The sequence below is a fragment of the Gordionus sp. m RMFG-2023 genome, chromosome 3 (genome assembly GCF_954871325.1).
Source record: "Gordionus sp. m RMFG-2023 chromosome 3, tfGorSpeb1-WG-v2, whole genome shotgun sequence".
In the NCBI taxonomy this organism is placed as follows: domain Eukaryota; kingdom Metazoa; phylum Nematomorpha; class Gordioida; order Chordodea; family Parachordodidae; genus Gordionus; species Gordionus sp. m RMFG-2023.
Window position 1 is genome coordinate 6,066,813 of NC_088777.1, and position 27,644 is coordinate 6,094,456.

The 27,644-nt window shown below is 23.7% G+C and overlaps 2 protein-coding genes across 2 annotated transcripts in view; both read left to right on the plus strand.

The window, feature by feature from the left end:
• Positions 1–899: 899 nt before the first annotated feature.
• Positions 900–7,533, plus strand: LOC135926609 (uncharacterized). The gene is made up of 6 exons (XM_065462538.1): positions 900–927; positions 1,062–1,094; positions 3,761–3,841; positions 5,458–5,541; positions 5,926–6,161; positions 7,410–7,533. The coding sequence occupies exons 4-6, from the start codon at positions 5,463–5,465 to the stop codon at positions 7,458–7,460; spliced, it is 366 nt and encodes a 121-aa protein (XP_065318610.1). The 5' UTR covers positions 900–927; positions 1,062–1,094; positions 3,761–3,841; positions 5,458–5,462; the 3' UTR covers positions 7,461–7,533.
• Positions 7,534–10,239: 2,706 nt separating this feature from the next.
• The window catches only part of LOC135926664 (mucin-17-like), a 114,917-nt gene continuing 97,512 nt past the window's right edge, over positions 10,240–27,644 (plus strand). The window contains exon 1 of the mRNA XM_065462593.1: positions 10,240–10,426. Coding sequence (XP_065318665.1) covers positions 10,240–10,426 — 187 coding nt within the window. The remainder of the gene's footprint in view (positions 10,427–27,644) is intronic.

Consider the following 27,644-nt stretch of genomic DNA (forward strand, 5'->3'; position numbering starts at 1 on the left):
ATTAAATAATTCCATTAATAATGTAATCACTATATTAAATTGCAAAATATAATTTATAACTCCTACAATTAGATAAACTCCCCCCCCCCCCTCCTATACATTATCCTCTTTGATAAAATTAATAAATTCATCTAATATATATTTGGTAGTTTTAAAGGATACTTATTCAAAATCTATATTTTTACTTTTACCTAGTTATTTTAAATCAAAAAATATAGATTTATATTCAAAATTTTTTCAATCACCAATGATATTTTTATTTGAAGATATTCATGTCAATGTTATATCAAAAAATGTTGATTTTTATTTTATTTACAATTACGATATACTTATTCACAAATAATATAATAATTGTATTTTATCTAAGCAATATTATTATATTTTCTTGATAAATTCTATTAATTAAATTTAAATTAGATAGTCAAAAAAATTGATAATAAATAATTAAATTAATAATGTTATCACTATATTAAATAACTAAATTTTAGTAACCTCTACAATCAGCGAACCCCAAGGTTTATACATATTTATTAATTAATTTTAAAACTTTTTCAAATTGATTATTTCGTTGTAAATTTTTACTCAAAATCGGCTATATAATGTCTCTTTTACATTACGTCATTAGATTATTTATAAATTTTGAAACTTTTATAAAATTGATTAATATAAATTGGAATTATTCAAAATCGTTATATAATGTTCTTTTTAAATTCCAGGTTTATATTTATTAATTATTTTATAACTTTTTTAAAATTGATTAACTAGTTACAAATTATTATTTAAAATCGGCCATATAATGTTATTTTTAGATTGCATCATTCTTATAATTGTTAGATCAAAGAGTTATATATAAATATTTTAAATAATCTAAAAAACGGTAAATAATTATTTTAGTAACAACTAAAATCAGCAAACCTGAACCTCCAGGTTTATATATTTTTTACAAATTTAAAAATTTTTTAAAATTTGATGCCATTCTTATTTGTTATATCAAAAAAGTTGATAATTAAATAATTCCATAAATAATATAATCACTATATTAACCTAAATGATAATTTTAGTAACCACTCCAATCAGCAAAACTCAACCTACAGGTTTATTTATTAATTAATTTTAAAACTTTTTTATAATTGATTAAATAGTTAAAAATTTTATTTAATTAAAATTTGCCAAATTATATAATTTTACAAAGAGCCGTAGGTGAAATATTTGAGCTAGGCGCTTACTTGAGGGGCCAATATTTTTTTAAAATAAAATAAATAATTAAGCATTCATAAAAACTTTTTGCTATTTTTATTAAAAATTTATTAATGTATGACAAAATAATACTATAATATGAATATACTAGTGCTGTAAACATTTCTCGAACGCGTTCAAGTTCATGTTCAAAAAAAGGAACGCGTTCACGTTCATAAAACCGTTCAAAATTTTATGATAAATTTTTTGAAAATTTAATATAATATAAATTAACTTATATTTTTTAATACAATATATTTTAGCCATGTTAAAAAATAATATAGTTATATTTTGATAATATAATTATAATTATAATATAACGAATATAAAATTATTTTTATTTATAAAAAATTATTTAAATTTTAATAACAATTCTTTTCAAAATATTTATCTGAAGAACACTTGGCAGTTAATAAGGCATTAGCTATACTAAAAACGGGCTCTACAGGGGCAGATGCGGGGATTGCGGTATTACACTTAGTAAACAGCTCTTTTAACGTAGAGAATTAATTAAAAACATATTGTTTTGTTATTTTTAAAAAATTGAGATATCCTCCTCCAATCCATTATCTACTCTCGACAAAAAAAAAGGATATCTTGAAATTAACAGTTCTCTAGGGTTTTCATAGCATTTTTTTCATTGCGCTAGAAGTTTATTTTTAATAGGTTTATTCAGTGGAAGTTTTATCCATGGCCATTGAAGTTTGAATGCTGTATGTGTAATTGCAGAAAGAACATATTTATCCTTAAATATATGTTCAAATATTTGAAAAAATTAAATATATGTAATTAATTGAGAGTAATAGGTTTAATACCTTTTATTAATCCCATTTAATACGGCGCCTATCAATGGTTGACCATATTTTAAACTACTAATTTTTTTTAATTTCAAAATAACTATCGTTACTGTTGGCAAATTTAATGATTTAATCTAGTTATATCATATAAAATCAAATAATTAATTTAAATCAAATGTCGTTGGAACCTGAAGATTTTGGCAATATAATACTTTTTGGCCACATTTTATACTTGGTAAGCATTGGATTAGTTCCTTTAGTTAATGTAAAACATTTATCATATTTGACCATATTAATGATAATTCATTTGATTTTGAATTTTCAGAATCAAATGATAAAGATTAAATAATAATATCCATGCTTATGTTAGCTAATCTTCATTCTTATCATGCCCATCAAACTTGGTAATTAATAAGGTGTTCAAAATAAAGTTTTAACATTTCTCGGAGACTTTAACAAAAACAAAAATAACTACAAATTAAAATAGAAGATATATAGTCTCATGTCAGAAATATGAATAAGCAAAGAAGCAAAAAAGAGAAGTGGCAGAAAATACCAATAAAATCAAAAATCAGGGTTTAATTCACCAAAATGGTGTTAGCAAAGAGGTCTGAATAACAAAAGCAAAGTTAAGAGTTTAGAAGTTATTTATGATAGATCAAACTTCAATGGCCTCAATTAGTAAAAGCAAACCATCTTAGAAAAAAAAATCGAGAGAATATCAAGGAGAAAATCGGGCTAAATTCGGATTTACACTTTTCAAATAATTTTGGATTAATGATAAGTTAATTGTTTTAAAATGGAAATATAAATATGTGCAGCAAATGAATGCGCCCTCTTATAAAAATCAAGGACTTGTAGAAGCCTGATATAAATAAAAAAATGATTAGTTTAATAAATAAATATTATTTTAAAAGTTGAAATGACGTTATTAAAAGAGTAAACAAATTTAAAAATTGCTTTTAACTTTTATTTAGAATAAAAAAAATCATTTACACTATAAATACAAGGTCAGAATATCTAGGTAAAGTAAATATTTAACGAGAATTAATGATTTATCAAAAAAAATTATTAAAAAAGTATAAAAAGATTCAAAAATTTGGAGAGAATATATAAATATTCCTTTTCTAAAACTTATTTAAATAAAAATCACAACTTCATTTAAAAATGTTGAGAAAATTGTTAACAATTTTGATATTCCATAGATCAATAATAAAATTTAAGAAGAGTACTTATTTAATTTTATATGATACAATTATTACCTATTTTAATTTAAAAAGAAATATATAGATAAATTTATATATTTTTTTATAAAACATAATAATGTTTAAACATTTTGGATTTAAAAAAAATCTTTATCTCCCTGCATTTTATTTTAAAATTTAATATCAGTTAGCATTTAAAAAAAACAATTATCCTTTTTAAATTAACCTTTTTAATAGAGTTAAGAATTAAAACCATAAACAATTATTTTTTAAATTTTATTAATTGGAAAACAAGTTCAAAAATATGATATTGATATATATTGTTTATATGGAATTGAAATAAAATCAGAGACACGGAGCTTGGTCAAATTTAAGAATTCAAATAAGAACTAAAAAGAAGAAAAAAACTTCTTTATAATTTTGGGACTACTTAACAGAACCCAGATTTTTGGTTCTAATCCCCAATTATATTAATTAAAAATAATGCATAATTTTATTTATTTATATTTTATGATCTTAAAGCTTCTTATGGTTGTAATATTGTTAGAACTACTGGAGGCGCAAGTGTTAACATAGATCTAACAAAAGGGAATGAAGAAGATGGTAAATTATATTTATACAATTGCCTATAATTTGAACGGATATTATTTAAAATAAACTCAAATAAAAAAAAATATCACACATCTTAAAAATAGAAATATATAGACATTAAAAATTAAACATAACAAAAATCTATCTATAAATTGAAGATACGAATTATATAATATAACTAGAGATAGAATTTACTCATTTTTTATGTTATATAATTTTTTTTTTCAAATACCTAAAATAATAATTTTTTTTAAGATATAAGGTTATAAATGACCAAGATAATTCTGCCCTACTCTTGCTCTTGGTTAATTGTGGTGTTTATTTTAGAGTAATTTTATATTGAACTTATTATTTTAATAGTTAAAATGTAATTTATAATTATTTGATATAAAAACCATATTTTCAAATTTAAGTTCTTTTCTGGCTTTTCTTTTAGAGTCAGATGTTAAAATTAATCTAATCATTTTTACTTATTAAATAAAGATTATATAAATCAATTTGGCAAAAATTTTATCAAAGTTTATTTTAATTGAGTTTGGTTTATTATAATCTTGTTTTTATTGGTTTTCATTCCAAGAGGTGCCATTCTCTTTCAGGTGTTTCATTTTTCGTAAATAATAATTTTAACTATATTATTTGTGTTAAAACGCTTTTATTCATCTTTGCTTCTAAAATAAATTATGAATTATGTGAATATAATTTTTAATTACTCATATTTATAATTCAATCATTTCAGTAATAAAGAAAGGGGGGGGGGTGAGTATTTCTTGGCATATTTCTTTTTTGTATAGCATCTCAAATAGATATAATTACAATCTATCACTTTTTCCCTAATAAATAGTGAATATATAAACAATTTTTTTTGTAAAATATTTATTTGTACATAAACATGCCTTTTATATATGTATATGTCTTATTGGGATATGACATCTATTGGGCGGGATACGTCATCTCTGAATTTAATATCATTTAGGGAGGAGATTTATAAATTTGAAAAATCTGATTTGACCAGAAATTAAGTTCAGCATGTTTATGACACCTACACTGTAAATTTCAAACAGTTTTTATCATAAATCTTTGAATTTATTTATATGAAAATATATACAAAAATTTGATAAAAATTAAGGATATTTCTAATTAGTGATGTTAAATAGCCAGATTTGACAAATAGATGTCTAAATCTTTCTACCATCGGACAAAACCTCCAGACTTACATAATATTATTTGATTCAATTGGGCTGTTTTAAAAATTTATCCCAAGTCAACATTTTTAACAAAACCACTTACAATGTTCTACTCACGGTTATCTGTAATTCAAAGTGTGACGGCTTTTCTTTCTTATCAATTAATGCTCGCACTCAGTAAATGATTCAATGTAAAAATAACAATATAGTAAAACAATTATTATTATCCCTACAAATCCTATTTTATGGGAAAATAATCCAGATTCCCTTTATAAGAACGGGTATAATCGATTAAGAAATAAATTATACATAACCATACCATATTTATGTTTATTGTATAATATAATTATTATGTGATGTGTATATTTATTTAACAAAATCCTTAAATATAATTCAGATTTTTAAATATTTTCGAAAATAATAATTTTATTTATTTATTTTTAGACACGATGGGGCGTAAGACCGTATCATATAAAATCTTGCCAAATTGTAAAAAAGGTGCTTTATCATTCCGCTGGGCAAAATGCAGTTAAATTAATTATATATAGTGATAATATTTTTAAAATTATTTCATAAAACTATTCATGACAAGGGTGTACAAAATTCTGTAGTAGGTATACTCGAGTTTATGGCAAATTTTTAAAATTTAAATTATTTGTAAAGAACGTTTCATTTATTTTGAAAGATATTATTTTGTTAAAATCGTATTTTAAGATGTAAAGAGTTAATAGTAAATTTCAAAAAATTAGGTCTTGAATTTTTTTTTTAATAATTATGAAAAACCATGTAATTTTCTGCCTAATATTTTTGCTCGTTGGAATCTGTAGGAATTCTTGCTTCTTAATATTTTTTAAAAGTAAATCTGCTACTTGTATACTTCATTATTTCAATTTTTAAATTTTAATCTTTAAGATGCAAGTATATCCAAACCATATATTAGTTCGTTGACTTGGGTTGTGTTAGATAAAAACATTTATACTGAGCTTGGAAAGAAAATACCATCTTCCGATGGTGGAGGAGTTGGTACAGTAGATAATCGGGACGAAAAAATTAATCCGCCAGTTAAAATTACCCGTGATACAAGACTTAATGGATTTTTAAAAAAATTTGATATTGTAACAGACAATGTTACAACACTTATGTTAACGGTATGCATATTTTATATATTACATCCTAACAAATAAACACCTTTGTTATAATTATAAAAATTGGATAATACAATTTTTGAATATCCTTTTAAAATTTTAAAGGAGTTGGAAACAAAACCCTTTTTATAATTTTCGGGTCAGAATTGCAGTAACTAAATATTGGGAAAGTGTCAAAATTCTTCCGAAATATAATGACCCCCCTTTTTCCTCCCATCCATAGAACTAAAATATTTTTGGTTAATCTTATTATAAAAGGGGTAAGTATAATATCTATATTACAGCGAGATTTTTAATTTTCCACTCATTAGAAGCCGCCCATCTTTTTTAATTTAACAAACAATATTTAAAATAAATAAAAAAAATTATTATTAATTTTATAAATCACATTCGCTACAAATCTTAGATTAGCTTCAAAAATATTCCCATTTTTGCATGGATTTGCAATAAAACAAATATATCTCAAGATTAGAAAAGAGGGCTTTTTACATTAAGAAAGTACAGCAATTTAAGAAATTTTTACCTGAATGCTACCCTGACTTTTTATCTGAAAGCAAATCTCGTCAACCCCATTTGTTAAAAGGATAAGGTTAAAAGTTTTGATAAGTAAAAAGTTTACTTTATATTAAAAAGGAATGGGAACCTGCAAATTTATATTTTTTTAATTTTATCTCTTTAAATCCATTGATGGCCATTTGAGTATTTAATAAAATCATCGTTTCATAAACTTTAGCTATCATTTTATAAGTGTTAGTAGTTAGAGTACCCCTTATAACTTGGATGTATCCAAAAGTTATATAATTGATCTATTCAATGAATATTTAATAGTATAATGCATGAAAAATTATTTATACGAATCAAATATATAATGTAAATAAATAGGAGATAATTTATAATATAGCATTTGAAGAAATAAATTGTTTTTTGCTAATTAATTTATTTGAAGATTATTTTTTAACTACTCTTATCCTTTCCCCTTTCAAAATTTTTGGGAGCTAGAATCAGAATCCCCTTTTATTTCCGATAACTTAAATTTGAACTGATAAAGGTTTATTTTTTTCAGACATTTTAAAAGTTTTTAGTATTGTTGCTTATTAAAAAAGTTCATAACTAGAATTAGAACCAACATTAACACCAGAAATTATGTCTTTGTTAGTTGAAATAAGATAATTATATTTCTCGGAACCAATAAATGTTGAAAGTATTTATATTTATATTTTCATTTTTATTTATAATTTTATTTTACAATAGTGTGAAGGCACTGAGCAAAAGAGTAAATTTAGTCTCTTCGTCATACCATGAAAATAATATCTTATGCTATTTAAAATTTATTTTGGATGAATGATTATTATATTATATTCTTTATTGTATCTGGAAAATTCATTTATATATAAAAATTTTCATTCGGATTATCATTTACTCTCCAAAAATAATTTCACATTTATTTTATTAACGGATCTATTTTTAGAAACTTGTTTACAAATTTTCAAATTGCGCTAAAAATAATATTACTTTATTTTATTTGGGTCTATTTTAATGATTTGATTACAAATATTTATTTATAATCCTGGGCTTATATTTTATTCGCCAAAAAAACAATATTTTTATCTAATTTACGAGCTAATTTTTAACAATTTGATTGCCAAAATTTTGTGATTTATTATTTTGTGGGTTGACAATTTATGTTTTTTCCTACCAATAAAATTTTAATGGGAACATATAACTTTTACAAATCATTATTAAGCAATTTAGCAGAAACATAGAATTATTCTGGGGTTGGATATTATAAAGCAGATTTTTTCAGCTTAAATATTATTGAAGATCTTTAGCCCTATTTATTTTCACTTGATTAAATACTTAGGTGCTCTCTTTGGATTTAATAGCTTCAGACTTGCATAAAGTAATATGTATTGAAAATGACTTTTATTAATAGTATCTCAAATCTTTAGTAGTTTCAATAAAATCTCAGAATATATAAATTTTTTTTAATTTCAATTTATTATTTTTTTAAAATATAATATAATAATCATTTAAAAATAAATTAGAAAAGAAATTCTTTTTATAGCATTTTGTTATCCAACAGTGATCCATATTATACGAATTAAATTCTCAATTGTTTTATTTTCAAAACCTCGATATAGCTATGATCGAGATATTTATCGGTGCATGGCATGAGTGGTTGGATATTGGAGTTATAGATGGTTCCAATACTCCGTTATAGACAGGGGTTACTGAAAAAGACGGACTGGATATGGATTTAAAGTAGTCATGTTGTATCTTTCACCGTTTTACAATCATTTTTGAACTTAAAGAGGTTTTCCAATTGATAAAATTTAAAAAAATCATTTCTAGTTTCAATTCTTAACTCTATTAATGAGATTAATTTAAAAAGGATAATAGTTTTGTTTAAATGCTATCTGCTGATATTAAATTATAAAATAAAATGCAGGGAGATAAAGATTTTTTTTAAATCCAAAAAGTTTCCTTAAACAATATTAAGTTTTATAAAAAGAAATATGTTAATTTATTTATATATTTTTTTTAAAATTAAAATAGGTAATAATTGTATCAAATAAAATTAAATAAGTACTCTTCTTAAATATAATTATTGATCCAAGGAATAGCAAAAGTGTTAACAATTTTCTCAACATTTTTAAATGAAGTTGTGATTTTTTTTAAATAAGTTTTAGAAAAGGAATATTTATAAATTCTCTCCAAATTTTTGAATCGTTTTATACTTTTTTAAATTTTTTTTGATAAATCATTAATTCTCGTTAAATATTTACTTTACTTAGATATTCTGACCTTGTATTTATAGTTTAAATAATTTTATTTATTCTAAATAAAAGTTAAAAGCAATTTTTAAATTTGTTTAATCTTTTTATAACGTCATTTCAACTTTTAAAATAATATTTATTTATTAGACTAATTATTTTTTTATTTATATCAGGCTACTTACAAGTCCTTGACTCATTTTATAAGAGGGCGCATTCATTTGCTGCACATATTTATATTTCCATTTTAAAACAATTAACCTATCATTTATCCAAAATTATTTGAAAATTGTAAATAATTTAGCCCTATTTTCTCCTTGTTATTCTCTCAATTTTTTTTTCTAAAGTGGATTAATTTGAGATGTGTAAATCCATGACTAGTAGCTAGTGTTGTGCGGCGATATCTTCTCCTGGGATGATGTTGCAGTTTATTACATCTTTTAATCTTCTGCGAGAGATAAGAATGTAATCTATCTGGGTTTTCCTTGCACCACTTTCATGTGTTATTAAATGACTGTCCTTTTTCCTATAGTAGGTGTTGGTTAAGGCAAGGTCGAAGGCTTGCGCAAATTTTAGTACGTACTCTCCTTTATATTTTCTTTCTCCATATCCAAAACTACCATGATGCTATTTGTAGCTATCTCTTGCTTTCCTCACATGCGCATTTAAGTGACCACCAAAGACTAGATTAGCAAGCTTGAATATCAGGACGCTTAAAGGTAAGACGAGAGAGTTGGCATCAATGTTGTACAAGAGAAAATTTGATATAGCGTGCATACAAGAGACGAAATGGAAAGGACAGAAGACTTTGATGATTGAAGATGGGTATAAATTGTACTAAAATGGAAATGTTAGCAAAAGAAACGGTATCGGCATCACTCTCAGTCAAGATCTAACATCCTCAGTAGTAGAAGTCAAAAATCTTTGATAGACTAATGAAGATAAAACTCTGCATTGGTCAATCAATACTACACATCCTATCAGTATATGTTCCTCAAACGGGTTGCAAGGAAGAAGTGAAAGATGACTTTAGAGCTATCCTTGATGAAGCTGTAATGGAAATCCCTAAAGATGACCGGTATTAATAAATAACTAATTAATAAATTTGGATCTTTGGATATTGAAAGAAAAAATTAATACAGTTTTGGAATGGAATAGGATATCAAAATTTGGATTAGAAAATATTTTATTGAATATATTTCAAGGGAAAAATGATAAAAAAAATATTGAAGCACCATAAAAAATCTGTAAAAGAGTTAGATGTTAAAAACTCGGGAAAAATGATGAAAAATATAATTTTAGTGAATATGGTAAATAATAATCAAGAAATTTGTGATAAAGGAGAAAATAAATTTTTGGAAAATAAAATACTAAAAGGTGGTGAAATTAAAAATATATTTAATAATTCTAAGGAAATTCAGAAAAATAAAGAAATTATGAGTGATAAAATGGGTCAGGAAAAACTTGATATTTTGGATAAGAAAATTGACATAAGTATAATACCTAATATTGAAATTGAAAAAAATATTGATTTGAAAATTAATAATATTTCAATTGATTTGGAAATTGATTATATTTTGGAAAGTCAAGAAATTGAAAAAATATTGACTTGGAAATTCATAATATTTCGGTTGATCTGAAAGTTGATAATATTTTGGGAATTGATGATGAAAATTTTAATTTTGAAATAGATAATGAAATAATTTCAGGGAAATCGAAGATGATGAATAATTATATAAAATGTGATAAAATTTATAAAGATTCAAATTTGGAGAGGGAAAAATTACCTGTATCGGAAAATTTTCCGGTGAAATTGGTGAGAAAAAAAATAAAAAATGAAAGTGTGGTAGAAGGAGGATTTAGTTCTATTAATGATTGATATGATTGATTTAAGAAATAAGTATAAAAATTTATTTGAGGAAAAATTGAGTTGTTTCATAGATTATAAGGTAGATATTTATTTAAAAGAGAGTGGAAGATAATAAAGGGGTCAAAAAGCATTGAAAATAATTGAGAACAAGAAAGGGTATGAAGACGTAGTAAAAAAGAAGGAATTAAAGGAAAAATTTAAGAATATATATGAGAATAGTAAACTAATTATCTGAGGGAATTATAGAATTATATAATATATTTTTTGAGGGGTAAAATGCTTATGGATCGCTTAGTCCAATTGTAAAATGTTAGATGTAATTCTTGAAAATAATGTATTAAATATTAATATTGTAAAATTTGATTAATGTTATTATTAATGTTGTTAATGAGATAATTGTAAAAATTAGATGTACACGTGCAGTTGTTTTATTTTTATTAAAAAATGTTATAGTAATAAAATCATGAAGTAAAATATGTGGATGGTATTAGAAAGGTCATTGTATTAAAGTTTAACTTGTTTTAATTTTTTTTATTTATATTGGTAAAAGAAGATGGGAAAATAAAATATTTATATGAGTTGGGATTGTAATAAGTTTGTTAATATAAAATTATTGGTTATAAAAAGTAATTAATTATTAAAGAATTAAGAAGTAAAAATAGAATATTATAAAAAATTGTTAGCGGTATTGAGAAGAGAAGAAATAAATTGCGAAAAGACTGGTAGTAAAATAGGGAAATAATTGAAAATATAAGGGTAAGAATAAAGAAATAATATAATGAAATGTTGTTGTTTTGTGTAATTCATTATGTAAAAAAAAGGGGTATTTTGAATATGTTGTTAAAGTGTTTAAGTTCTTGTTATAAAAAAAGAGTAATAATTGTATCTGATCTGGGATAATGTTAAAAGGAATGAAGAGTGATTACATTTTAGATGCAATTTTAAAAAAATATGTAATAATACCAAGCTTAAAATAGTATGATCAGGATTTACCAATGATGCCATAGATCAATCAAGCTATGATTAATAAACCAGGATAATTTTTGATAACAATCAAAACAATAGTTTAATCAAATATCAAATCGTATACGTCAGAAATGAACGATACAATAATATCAATAAATATCAATGATATGAAGTTTCGCTAACGTCGATATAAGAGAACATCAACGATATGAAGTTTCGCTCCGTCGATACCAAGAGAATTTCAATATTGCGAAGTTTTGATTCAAAGGAATCTAAAAAAATTTTTTTAAATTATAGTTATGACAGTAAAATGTGGCATGTATTACCTTGAAAGGGGGTACATATTGTATTATATAAAATATTTATTTATTATATAAAAAATAATTGATAAAAAAAAATAATATTAAAAAGAAATATATTATATTTTGTTAAAAATCGGCGATTATTATTATTTTATGTTATAAGATGTGAAGATAAAAAGAAATAAAAAAAAATATTTAAGAGTGTGAAAAAATCAATTCTCAAAATTCTATAATTTAGAGCTTCTTTCTTTCTTGCACCATTCGTAATTTTTGTTAAACCAGTCCCAGGTAAAGGTAACTTGCTATGAAATAGCATCAAATAAAATATTGACTTAAGGTAGTAAACGATTTCGATTAATATGTTGGCTTACCAAAATTGTTGTTATAGATTATAGTGGTTGTGATGTTGCTTGACATTTGTTCAGCTTAAAATAGAAATTATTAGATGATCTTTATAATTCTAAAATATTCACCGCTGTTTTAAATAACTGATTATATTAAAAAAATAATATTGTGATTGAACTTTAATAAATAAAATAGTTATAATTGATGTACAATTTAAACATGATACGTAATATATTATACACAAACTCACATGAAAATGATAAAATAAAAATGAATTAATGGATAAGAGTAAAACATAATAGAAAGAAATTTACAAACTAGACATATTTTTTAAATAAATATTTTAAATTTATTTTACAATAATCAATTACAAAAATTTTCACTATATTTGGATGAGATGGTGAGGGGGTGGGGGGTGCGAAAATATTTTTGGAGTCCAAAGATTTTTTCTAGGGGCCAGGTTTATGGACCAAATATTTTTAGGGAAGGGAGGAGGCTGTCCCCTTAAAGACCCAATGTGGCTGCGGCTCTGTTTTTACATGATGTCATTCTTATTATTTTTAGATCAAAAAGTTATATATTAATAAATAAAACCGTAAATAATTATTTTTGTAACCACTACAATCAGCAAATTATTTAAATTTGGAAAGTATAAAATTGATAATATCTTTTATTTTAATAAGATGCCAATATCATTTATTGTTAGTACAAAAAGTTGATAATTAAATAATTTCACCATAAAACAAATTTTAGTAAACACTCCAATCAGCGAAACTCAACCTCCAGGTTTATTTATATTTATTTTAATTATAAAACGTTATTTAAAATTGATTAAATAGTTAAAAAATATTAATCAAAATCGGCCATATGATGTTATTTTTATATGATGTCATTCTCTTTATTTATAGATCAAAGAGTTACATATTAATATATAAAACCGTAAATAATAATTTTAGTAACCGCTACAATCAGCAAAACTCAACCCCTAGGTTTATATGCTTATTTATAAATTTTGAAACTTTTTTACAATTGATTAATATAAATTATAATTATTCAAAGCATATATAATATTATTTTCACATATCAAAAAGTTTAATTTTTATTCTATTTTTAATAATCATATAATAAATAAATATTTTTAAGTAACCACTACAATCAGAGCTCCAATCCCAGGTTAATTTATATTAAAATTTATTAACTTTTGTAAAATTTATTTAGTAATTATAAAACATATTTATTCAAGATCGTCCATATCATTTTATTTTTATATCATGCCAATATTATTTAGTGTTAAATCAAAAATGTTGATAACTAAATAATTCCATAAATTATATAATCACTATATTAAATCACAAACATTAATTTTAGTAACCACTACAATCAGCGACACTCAAGACCCAAAACTTGATTGCAACTCAATAAATTCTGTATCTTTTGGAAATGATCCTATAGCTCTGCTTAGATAGATCCTGTAGCCATTCATAGTCGAACATCTTTATAACAATTGAACTAAGGAGTTAATCTGTCATTGGAGTGTGACACGATAGCTGCATCCCATTCTTGTGAACCTTTGTAGAATAATTTGTCAACACAGTTAAACCTGTTTGATGAAATTCAAAATATGTTCATGGTTAGTATATACAATTAATAGAGGTATAGGAGAGCATAGCCCAAATCCTTCAGATTTTGTGGGAGGAGTATAACTATGTTTTCTGACAACATTATAGATTGAAAATATCCTATAAATTTGGTAAATTTCAGGATGTAGAAATGCCTCTGTGAATCTGAATTGGTAAAAAATTTTGGGAATGCTTAGGAAGTTTTTAATAATATCATAGATCTAATGTGAGGGGCCATATTATAAGGATATTTGCTATAATGTTAGAATAATTTTCTAAAAATGTTTATATACTGGCTTAACCGCATATTGATGACACAAGAACACATATTTCGTCTCTGGTGATAGGAGTAAATAGAACTATGTTTGAAGAAAAATATTCTATTCTTGAAATAAATTTATATTTTTAATAAATTTATTATAAATTTGTTTGAAAACTAAGTATGATAATGTCAAGGGTTTTAATTATTTCGCTTATAGAGTCTGACACTGAAGCATCATCTTTCTACCAAATATTCAGATTTAGGTTACAATGAATTAGAATATTATTAATAATTTTATTTATGGATAAATAGAACAAGGGGGGGGGCTATAGGTTTACCTTGCTGGTGTCCTTGCATTGACAAAATCTTTGTTTTCGGTTATTGATGGTGTTCCATAGCTAGATTGTATGTAATTATTGAATTCTAGATATTTTTTGGAAAAACTCTAGATTATAATTTGCGGTTTAATGAGTTGAAATGATCTGAAAGTCTCCAGATTAATTTTAGCAAAATAGCTTTCGATTTTGCATTCATCTTTCATATTCGGATTTTAATTAGGTGTGAAAATATCAGATAAGGAATCTCTTATTAGTTTTCGAATTATAAAATATTCTTCTGAATAAAATACTTATAGCGATTGTCCCAAAACCCTTATTTAGTTTTTGAAGTGCTATTAGTAGTGCAACAAAGACTAGATCTATTAAATTATGTACCAACCTATTGACAATGTGATTATTAAGTTTAGTTATTACTTTCAATATAATGTAAAAGCTGGCATTATCTAAATTTATTAGATCTAGATATGGGCCTAAATATATTTAAACCTTCAGATAAGTCTATTGAGAATGTTTATTTTTTTTGTAACCTCTTCCTGGGTAAATACTACCTGCAATTCTCTCATCATTGAAAATAAAGTGGTAATTTTTTTATATATATTTCATAAAATAAATATTTTAATATTCTTCGTAAATTTTTGATTTATTTGAATTATTTTTTTAGATGAATCATTGATTTTTTCTTATTATTTACTTTACTTATACATTTATATTAGTATGAATTTTTATTATATAAAAAAAAGGTTTTTAAATAATCATCTTATAATGAAATTTCTCTATTTCTCTATTTCTCCATTTTATAATTTTTTTTATAAATGTTGTTTTGTTTATTTTAAAAATGGAAGCCAAAAATAAACAAGTCCCTGACTCATGTTATAAAATTCACATTTTCATTGGTTGTTCATATTTCTATTTCCATTTATACTTATGAACAAACAAACAATCATCGAAAATTATTTAAAATCATAATTTCGAATTAGGCCATATATATTTTTTCCTATTTTAGCTTTCAATATTTTATGTTTACAATATTACTACCCATTAAGGTAGAGTGTTTGACCTGCCTTAGATAGATCCAGGGGCATCGCTAGCCTTTACAATCTCAGGGGGCTCAACTAAAAAATTTTTATAGGGGGCGAAGCCCCCTAATTTCCCAATTTGTTGGCCTTCGGCTCGCTTTTGCCCGGTCTTCGGCCGGGTTTTATATTAATATATTATACTTTTTTAAAATTAGTTAACTCTGAACAATTATTCTGATTTTCATATTTTGTCATTTATTATATTATGCATACAAAATAAAGTGGCATATAAAAAACCACTTAATGCAATAATATAATTCTTAGCAACTTACATTGACAAAAGGTTATCAAACTAGTATAACTCTCTGTTACCATTTTAGACAATGCTTTATACAATAAACGAATAAGGAAAGAATTTTATAGGCTTCTACCAAATGAACAATTTTTAAAGAAAAGAGTATTAACGACCAGTCCAAATCATGAAACTATATGGTGGTTAGAGCTGCCTGGAAACTAGATAAGTAATCGAGAAAATTATCGTGAGATATTAAATTTCTAAAAGATTATCTTCCATTTTAACTGATATATAAACGACTACACAGTTGACCATTATTGTTTTGCAATCATATTCTCTCAGCCGTTGTTTTAATAACCTTAAATTACATAGCAACACAAATAATATACACTGGTTAATTTGCAGTAATAGCTATGACACTCACTATGTAAACTTATATCAATTTTTTATGTAGGATAAATTAATAAAATTAAAACACTAAAAATTTTTGAAAGAAATAATTATGCAAATATATTGCAGCCTGGAGTTATTTACACACAGCAATGCCATATTAGAAATGAAACATTTTCTAACTATAAAATAAGGACCAGAATGATATCAAGAAAGCAATTAAGATTTTATATTGTCGATATTATATCTTAAAATAATAGTAGTTTGTAATAATATCAAAAATATACTTGTATTAAAAATTTAATTCGAAACAGTTTTTCGAAAAAGAAAAAAATAGATAAGAGAATATAAGAATCAAATTTATTATATCTATTGCAGGATGAATAATAAAATGTTTAATTTTTAAAATAATTTATAACTAAATAGATGGCGTTAAATACTGGAATGCCTATTGTTACTATATTTATTATCAAAACCATTTATTAGTAAAATTTATTATAATATTAACTGTAATATATTATATAGTTGTCAAATACGTCTATAAAAGTGACATTTTATCTAATATTTTATAATCAACTGTATATAATAGAGGATTATAAACTATATCTCTATTTATTTACTTTTTATAAAGTAATATCTTATACTTATTTGGATCTTGAAAATATTTTTAGGAATAGATATGATAATTAAATTTAAAAATAAATATACAGTTGATTAGTCATTTTGAACTCGGAATTTTGAAATAATATATGATTATATTTATTTAATTAGGGTTATAATTTAAATAATAAAAGTCAATTAAACTTCAATTGTTAAAGCTAAATTAATATTTATTGAGTTATTGATATTATATTTTTAATACAGAATTTGATTGCGAGTTGACATAGTGAAAATATAATTTATATGTAAGTATCTAATCTAATAATTAAATAGAATTCATTTAATAAAAATTAAAATAGTCTTATTAATTTCTAAATAATAAATTAAATCTATATATTACTTAATGGAATTATAAAAAAATCATTCAGGTAGCTATCAAAAAAATTCATTTTTAGTTCAAGGGGATATTAAGGAGCCATTAAAAAAAAAATTTTGCTTCAGGGGGCTCTTCAAATATTTCAGGGGGCTCGAGCCTCTGCACGCCCCTTCCCCTAGCGACGCCACTGGATAGATCTTTCTATTAGCTATCAATTGCTAAATGAAGATATCTCATAAAGACAAAAAATTAAAAATAAATTAAAACAATAAAAATTAAGAAACTATAAAGGCATAGCATTAAGCTGCTGTGACAATGATCAATTATCGTATTTGAATACGAGTTCGATTTCAACCACGGGTATTGTAGCACCATATCAAAAAATTTGATAAAAAGTACCAAAAAAGTATGAAAATATTGGTATTCACAATGAATATTATTGGATGTGTTCGAATAAAGAATATTATTCACTAAATATTATTGACATTTATTGTCGATTAATTAATTTATAAAAATTTTGTAATATTTATTTCATGATAAAAAATTAATAATATACTAAAATATCATTATAAAAATTTCAAATATTTTCGGAATTGAAAATTTCTATAAAATAAGATCCTCAATATTTAAATTTTCATTATAATTCATGTATCATCACCCACAAATTTATTTTCATTTAATAAATTATCACATTATCATCTAATAATTTATCTTGCAATATCTTTTATAAAATTTTAAATATTAAATATATCTCATAAAATAACTTCATATTGCAGATTCATTCTTTTAAAAAATTATTAAATTGTTTCATATTATTCAAATTTAGTTATTCAATTAATAGTTCAATTTGTTCATTAATTCCTCAATTCCATTTTTCATAAATCCAATATTTAGGTTATTTAATAAGTTATTTTTTTTTACAAATTATATGTAAATTATAAGTAATGCAAATAAAGAAAAATTGTTATTGATTCTTCTCATTCTATAAGCGCTTGGTGCTTTTGTGTTTCTAAAACTGAGCTAATCTTCATTCTTATCATGCCCATCAAACTTGGTAATTTATAAGGTTTCAAAATAAAGTTTTAACATTTTTCGGAGACTTTAACAAAAACAAAATTAACTAAAAATTAAAATAGAAGATATATAGTCTCATGTCTGAAATATGGGTAAGCAAAGAATCCAAAAAGAGATGTGACAGATAATAGAATACCAATAAAATCAAAAATCAGGGTTAAATTCACCAAAATGGTGTTAGCAAAGAGGCCTGAATATCAAAAGAAAAGTTAAGAGTTAAGAAGTGATTTATGATAGATCAAATTTCAATGAGCTCAATGAGTAAAAGCAAACAATATTTATGATAAATCTAAATAGTGTTAAATTTTCGTAAATTGTCTGAAATTCACAGAATAATTACTTAATACATCTTAAAATGAGGTTTCGAAATCAGGTTTTAAAGAATAATAAAAACGAGAGCTTTTTCTAAAATCTACGAAATCCCTATGACACTACATTTATTTATATTTGTACAATTTTTTATTTCAATTTTTATATTTTAAATTTTAATCTTTATGTTACAAGTGTATCGACACCGTATCCTAGTTCGTTGACTTCAGTTAAGTTAAATAAAAAAAATTCGGTTATTGAACTTGGAAAACCATCTTTAAATGTTGGTGAATTAGATGATCTGAATAAAACAAATACTCCGCCATTTAGAATTACCTATACACCAACACGTACCGTTTATGAACAGTATAATATAGAAACAAACAAAGTTTCTACAACCTCTATAACGGTATGCATATTTATGTATTAACTCCTAACAACAAAAAGCCTAAGTTTTAATTATAAAATTTGGATAATAAAATTTCAGGATACTCTTTTAAAATTTTAAAGGAGTATGGAACAGAAACTTTTTTATAATTTACTGGCCAAACTGGGTCTATCAAAATTGCAATTCATTTATATTTATTGTTCAAAAATTCTCTGGTTCATTCTAGAAGGTTTATATCTATTGCTCATATTTTTATTTTTATTTGATTAATTAAACGGAGTTAGTCTTCAAATTTTGAAGGAAACCCTAGGAATCAAGATGGATCTAGAAACCGAAATCTGAACCATTTTTCAAAATTAAACCAGAACTACATTTATTGAGTATAACAAATATTGGAAAATAGTCAAAATTACAAATTTCTTCCGAATTATAATTACCCTCACCTTCCATTCATAGGACTAAAATATTTTAGCTTAGATATTTATATAAAAAGGGTGAGTATAATATTTAAATCACAGGGAGATTTTTATTATTGATAATTTTCCACACATTCGTAACTGCCTATCTTCCCTATTTTTAATTTAAGAAGCAATATTTAAAATAAATAAACAAAATTATTAATTAATTTTATAAATGAACATATTCCCAAGAATCTTAGATTAGCTCCATAAATATTCCCATGCATGAATTTTTAATTTTAAAAGAAAATATCTAGATTAGTCAAAATAGATGGCTTTTTTAAAATATATTTAAGTCTTAAATTGCAGCAGTTTAAGCAATATTTACCTGAATTTGACATGGCCTTGTATTACTGAAATTAAATTTTGCCAACCGCAGTTGTTAACTTAGAAAAAGGATATGGGAATAAGGTTTTATAAATAAAAAGTAAAGTTTATAGTAAAAAAAGGAATGGGAACCTTCAAATTTTAATTTTATCACTTTAAATCCATTGATGGCCATTTTTAGATTGTTAAAAAAATTATTTAATAAAAATCATTGTTTCATAAGTTTTAGCTACCATTTTATAAATGTAAGTAGTTCTGAATACCCCTTGTAACTTATAGATGTATCCAATAGTTATATAATTGCTCATTCAATGAATATTAATAAATTAGGAATAATGCAAGAAAAATTATTTATATAAATTAAAATTTGCATATAAAATGAAATAAAAATTTTTTCTTAAATAATTAGAGATAAATTCTTTACACCTCTTCTCCTCTCCCCTTTCAAAATTTTTAGGTGCTTGAATCAGAATCCCCTTATTTTTGCAAAAGCTTAAACGTGAACTGATAGGGTTTATTTTGTTGAGACATTTGAAAGTTTTTAATATTGCTTATTAAAAAAGTTCATAACTAGAATTAGAACCAAAACTTAGGTTAATTAACACGAGAAATTATATGTTAGTCGAAATAAGATGATTATATTTCTAAAAACGGAATCAATAATTGCTCAAAGCATATATATATTCATATTTTATTTTAATTATATTTTAAAATAGTGTAAAGGCAAAGGTCAGTTTCTAATTGGGATAAAATTATTTGGGTGAAAGATTATGTTATATTCTATAAGGTTGTGGCAAATTTATATACAATATTTCTATTTAAACATTTGGGTTATAATATACTCTGTGGCCAAAAATAATTTCACTTTTATTTTATAAATGGATCTATTTTAACAGCTTTATTACAAATTTTTTTGTTTATAATACTAGTGCTGATTATAAACTATATGCGTCAAAAAAATAATACTTACATTTTATTTGGGAAATATTTTAATGATTTGATTATAAAAATCTTGATTTATAATACCTGGATACTTTATATGCCAAAAATAAAAATATTTTAATTTAATTAACGTATTTTTAACAATTTGATTGCCAAGATATTGATTTATTATACTTGTGGTTGTGGGTTGATAATTTATTTTTTCCTATGAAACATTTATTTTAAGTGATATATATTTAAATTAACAAATATTTTATAAAAGGTCAAAATAAATTTTTACCTAATAAAATTGCTGACAAATGGGAACATAAATTTTATAAATCATTATTTAACCAATTTCGCAGAAACGTATTTAGTAGGAATAGGAATATTCCAATGGATCTAGATATTATAAAGTAGATTTTTTTTTGAAAATTATTGAAGATATTTAGGGCCTATTTATTTCACGTTTTGAATAAATTACTTAAATGCTTTCTTTGGGTTTATAAAACCTCAGAATTGCATAAAGTAATATGTCTTGAAAAGGCTTTTTTAGTAACTAAAAATATTTAGTAGTTTTAATAAAATCTAAGAATATAATACAAAATTTTATTAATTTTTATTATTTTTTTTTTAAATATAATATTATTATCTGAAAATAAATAATTTAAATTCTTTTTATAGCTTTATTTTGGCATTCATATGTGAGTCATATTATACGAATTGAATTCTTAATTGTTTTTTATTTATAAAGATCGAAATAAAATTTTATTGCTATATAAAGATCCGTTCATAGCTATGATAGACTCAACTATGTTTAAAAGTTAAACTATTCTTAACAAAAAATTTTTAAATATTTTTGGACACTTCTCTATAATTATCTTTATTATTTTTCGTTAAAGTTTGTAGGTATGATAAGTATTATGAACTGGTCATATAATAAGTGGGCATTTTAGTTTAGAGGCCTCGAGATCGATTTTTGTAGCCAATAAGTATAAAAAATAGATACAATATATATTATTCATTATTAGTTTGCAAATATAAGGTACAAGACCAAGACGTTTTTCTCCCAATCTCTATAAGGCAAAACCCAGATTGATGATTAATATAAATTATCCGATAATTGGGTTTGGTAAATTGGTCCCAGATAATTGACCTCTATTAAAATTGATAATCAGAAAATTTGACTTCCAAAAAATTGAACCTCAATTTGTTTTTCCATAGGCTGCGTCCAATATCTTAAAAATATAAATAAATAAAAAAATAAATTTTGAAGAAAAAAAATAACATAAGCTATTTTTAATTTAAAAATAAAATAGTATCCATTCATTTTTCGGTATTTTTAAAAATTTATTTATTTTTAAAATTTTTATAAAAAAAATAGTAAATACAATTTTTAATGCTGTTAATTTTCATAAATTTACTAACCCAAAAGTTTATATTAATATATTTTTAGTGTCAGAATATAATTTTATGGAAAGCATAAGAGTGCACAGGAACCTCTGGTGCAAAATTGACTTAAAATTCAGAGATTCTGTAGAAAATAGGAAAATTTGGGAGGAAATTGGAAAAACATATAATCTGAATTATGATCAAGTGAAGAAAAATTTTTTAGCTGTAAAAGCCAAATTTAATAAATTATATTCTCTCACACAACAAAAATCTGGCAAAAAAAAGTTTATATTATATTATAATTAATTGAATCATATCAAGCATTTTAAATATTTTAATTTATTTTAATTTTTTTAAAACTTAATTGTTTCCAAACTGTTTTGTTATTAATTTGCTAAAATTTTAAAATTAAAGTTTTTTTAAAACATTTTTGACGCAGCCTTATGACCAATTTTTTAGGTATCAATTTATGGGCCGATTCTCGGAGGGAAATTTTTCAATCAGTCATCATATCATTAGATTTTATATGATCATTATCGTTATTTACTAAATCACAATTACGAGTCATTTTAATTTTATGCTCATTCTAAAATGTTTAGAGAATAGTAAATGTTTTAAATAATATAACGGTTTAAGACAAAAAGTTCATTTTTTTTTTAAAAAAAAGTTGTTTTTATTTTTTTTAATATAATTTTAAAAATTAACATAAAAAAGTCGAATTCATGGTTCATTCGTTAAAAAAACGAATACAATTGCTTTCAAAATTTACGTCAACGCGTGTATTAAATATATAACGTAAATAAATACACAATATTATCTTTGGATTTAATATTTTTATTCTGTAAATAATGTGCAAAATTGTAAAATATTAATAAGATTTGAAATATAATATTATGCTTCTATTACATATTTCTTTTATTAATTTTAATTTGAAATGTTTTTCGAAATTTTTATCTGATAAGCGTAAACGTTATGAACTGAATCTGCTAGACATTACTCCGAAGATAGGGTTGTTATTACAATTAAAGATATTATTTCTGGAAGTTTTTAAAAAATATTACATGTTTTAAATTATGTTTTAAAAAATTTTGATAGACAATCATCTTCCAAATTTTCCACGATTTCCTTGTCAAATTCAAAATATATTTACAGTTCTGAAGCTTCTATATTTCTTGTTTTTCTACAAATTTCTTTAAATATGACATTGGTTTTTTTTAAAATGTTTCATTCTGTCAAATATTTCTCTAACGATATTAAAATTTAAATTTAGGTTTAATTTTAGAGGATATAATACATTACTTTATATATATGCTTAAATCTAAAATTACTAAAATATATATAACCACTTTTACCCATTGTAAAGCGAACAACAATTGTAACAAACATTAGCTCTGATGTTTAGATGATGTGATCAATTAGGTGTTAGGCCGCATAGTTTTAGCGTAAATATAACTTACCACAAAGTGCATTTTTTTCTGTCTTGTATGGGAAATATAAAAATGTCTCAAGTGGGATGTCCCTATAAAACCAAAGCAGCTGGTAGTCGTAGTCTTAATATTGTCATCTTTTTATAGAGTAGTCTAAATTATAGTTTATAGATAAAAAAAATACTAATTTATATTTTATTACAATAATATGCAGGATTTGTAGGTCAATAATAAATCGTCAATACAGTTTACAATAAAGAAAATAAGGTAAAAATCAATATTAAATTTTTCCGGTAAAAAATTATAAACAAAAGTTACATTTCATATTTATTCATCATCATACAAAGGGGAAATATCTGATTCACCTTAATTCTTGACGGGTTACCAGCTTTTATCTTAATAGACGGAATTGATAAAAGTTAACTTATTTATCAAATCTATGGATTAGATAAGCAAAATGTGGGAAAAAAATCAAGATATTTCTAAAAAAATATAACTATTATATTTTACTACTTGACGGTTATGGATTTTTAACAAAGAAAGAAGGAAAGAATTTGTAGCCACATTGAAATATCTCGGTAAACATTTATTGTTGCAACATTTAGACCTGAATTTCTCTCCTCCGAATGTCAAAATTATTATTTATATAAATTTTTCCTTTATATCATATTATCTCAGGAATACTTTAATGGTATTTCATATATCATTTCTTTTACAATGTTAAGGGGAATGAAGCAATAAGACCTAGGTCATCTTGATGTGGTGATTTCATAATATTTGAAAAATTTATCTTTATATGCAGAATATAAATATTTTTGCCTACATTTTTTTACCTTTTATTTATAATTTATGATCTAAAAAAATTATCACAGCTAGATGAGAATTTTGCATACATTATTTCGATTTCGGAAAAATAAAGTTGATTTAAAGCAACGTAATATATTTTATTTTGGGAAAATCTATGAAAATATTAATTTATATAAAATTGAATTACAGGTTTGCTACAATGATATGATATGTAGAAATATTTTTTCAAAATATTTAAATAAACCAAAAAAATGTATGACCCTACATAATCCTTATCTAGCCTCGTTAAATTATTAGGTGATAAATTAGTAATACAAATATATAAAAATTTTATATTGTTCACATGAAGACATTTTTATGAAATCGATATTGAAAAAAGATAAAGTGGAGGAGGGTGACACTAGCCTTTCCATTCTCACGGGGAAAAAATTTTTAAATTATTTTCGAATTACTTTTTTTAGTGGCTTATAAAAATATTCAAAATATTGAGGGGGCTCTTTAAATTTTTTTTAAAGGGTTAGAGCTCCTACGCTCTCAAGTGATACGACTGATACAGTGATGTGCAATACTTATATTCCTTCCCAAACTTTTTTTATAATTTTTCGAGACAGGTCATGCCAAAATAAAATGGCTAAGCCGTGAAAATTTTTATATTGTATATATATTTGATGAATTCTGATATTTCATAGAAGTTATAATCTGTAAACTATAGTGTTTTTAATTTACCTAATATTATAAATATAGTTGTTTATTTTGATTCAACAACATATATTTTGGTTTACGCTTTGTAATTAATTTTTTTTAAAAACCGGACCAGGTCGGACAACTTTAATAAAAGATTTAAACTGGGCCGGGCCAAGCAAATATTTAGAATAAAATAGGTTAATTTCTGATTCATTCATTATCAAATAAAGAATTATTTATGAATCACCCTTAATCAAATAAAGGCGAAATTAAGGATTTTCCACCATGTTTGAGATGTTATGTGCTTTCTTAAATAAACTTCTTTATATATCTAAAAAACTATAATGATAATAAGACCACTTAATTAAAAGATAAGATATTTGGGCTTCAAATAAATTGGCAGAGCCGGGTTTTGATATAATTTTTTATTGTCCATACAGGACAGCAAGAATGTACTTTACTGCGAATTTTGAGATAACAAAAATAATAAAAATCCATTAATTTTAATTTTTTTACCGAAACTATATTATTAACTACTCACATTATCTGAACAGTAGAACTCCCAATAAAGAATAAATGAATGAATGAAAGAATTAATAAATGAATTGAAGAATGAAGGAATAAATGAAATAAACAAACAAATAGAACCCTACAATAACGTGGTTTCAAAAAACATAGTTATATCATAGTTTAATAAAATTTTTATTTTTTTCCTGTAGTTAATTGAAGGTAGTGGTTAAGTTAGCCTTTCAAATACGATAAAAATCGATGTCCTATGTTTTTTTAAATTGTGAACAATAAAAATTTGTATAATTATTTTTTTTTATAATTTACAATTTGATATATTATACAAACATTTGGGTTATGATGCATTTATCCGCCAAAAATAAGATTTAAATTAATTTTTATAATCTATCTTGGAATAGGGTATAATTTATATATATATTAGTTTTATAATAATTTGGGTGATGAGGTAGTTTTTTCTTATATGCAAATCTTATAATTAATATATTTATAGGATACGGAAATATTTTATTCTTAAATCAAAATAAAAAGTAATTTTAAAAATTGTCGATAATATGGAACATTTATATTTTACGTGATTCTGTTAGAATAACTTTATAGTACAAATAAAAATAATTGTAGAAATAAGAGATTTTATCTATTCCCAGCGACTATATGTATTTGATGTCTCATACAAAATCCTAACCATTAAAAACATTGTTTATTTTGTTGCAAAATAATTTTACATTTAAAGTATATTCCATTTAGTATTAAATAGATAATATCAAAAGCCCCGCCAATTTTTTATAATATCAAAATTTTATATCATGATCAACTTTAGATAGCTTTATATTTTCTATTTTATAGCACAAAAGGACGATACATAGATAATATTCTTTATCTATTCTTATGAATTCTACCTTATAAAAAACTTGCCAAATTGGTATCCCGAAAAATATCCGTCTCTATTCTCAATACACTTATTATTTTGCATAATGGTGGTATGGGGACACAATGAGAAAGCCTATGAACTACATAGAAAATAAGGTTGAGAGTTTGGAAGTGATGGGCAAACGTAAAAGAGGAAGGCCAAAACTTCAATGGGGTCATAAAGTTAGAGCCAATATAAAGAAGTATAAATTAAATAAAAGAGATAGTATGAATAACATAAAGTGGAGAGAGATGTGAAGGAGCTTACCACCAGTAAAGGTGAAAGCTAAAGAGAAAAAAAATCCTAATATGTGGTAACTTAGGTTCAATATTTGATAATGATAATAACAATAATGATGGACACCATAAGTCGATTCTTCAAAATAGGTCTCTTGGAGATCCTATAATTAAAAATAATTTATTAAATGCTTCTAAAAGTGCCACATATTTTAGCTCAATAATTTAGAATATCATAAATTTTATTGATAATAAAATATATTTTACAATTGTTAGAAGAATTTTTATAACTTACACCAGTTGTGGACATGAAAGGGGAAGCTCTCGCTAAAACTATTTTGTTAAATTTAGAGAAATTTAAGATAAAAATAGATTTAATGCGAGGACAAGATTATAATGTGCCCTTTGACTGGCCTTATAAATGGTGTAATACAGATAACATATGCTAATTTTGCATCTTTCATTTAATTTCGAAATATCAGATCATGTGCTTTATCAACTATACGCAATGCCTTGGGTATTCTGATATTATAAAATAAAATATATATAATTTATTTTTAGCCATTATATGCAAAAAATATCCAAAATAGTCAGTTATTTTGAATCGAATTGTATTAATAAACGAACCATGAACCATCATTATAAAATAAAAATAAATATGAACTATACAATGGGTTTTACATAAGAATTTAGTCTCAGCATTTATAACAGGAAGTGATGATCAGAATATCTTTACATAAAATTACTAAATGGCAAAATTGTTATGTGTCTTCAGATGCCATGTCATTATTAAAATTCATAGAGTTTATCTTTGCTGCTAATTGTAACTAAATTATTATCTTATATCTCAATTAATTAAGCGGAAATTATATAAA

Excerpts from the sequence above, each read along its gene's own strand:
- LOC135926609 (XM_065462538.1), top strand. The coding sequence starts at position 5,463 with ATGGGGCGTAAGACCGTATCATATAAAATCTTGCCAAATTGTAAAAAA. Across the intron at positions 5,542-5,925 it reads ATTCCGCTGGGCAAAATGCA|ATGCAAGTATATCCAAACCA; the intron begins GTTAAATTAATT and ends TTAATCTTTAAG. Across the intron at positions 6,162-7,409 it reads TTACAACACTTATGTTAACG|TGTGAAGGCACTGAGCAAAA; the intron begins GTATGCATATTT and ends ATTTTACAATAG.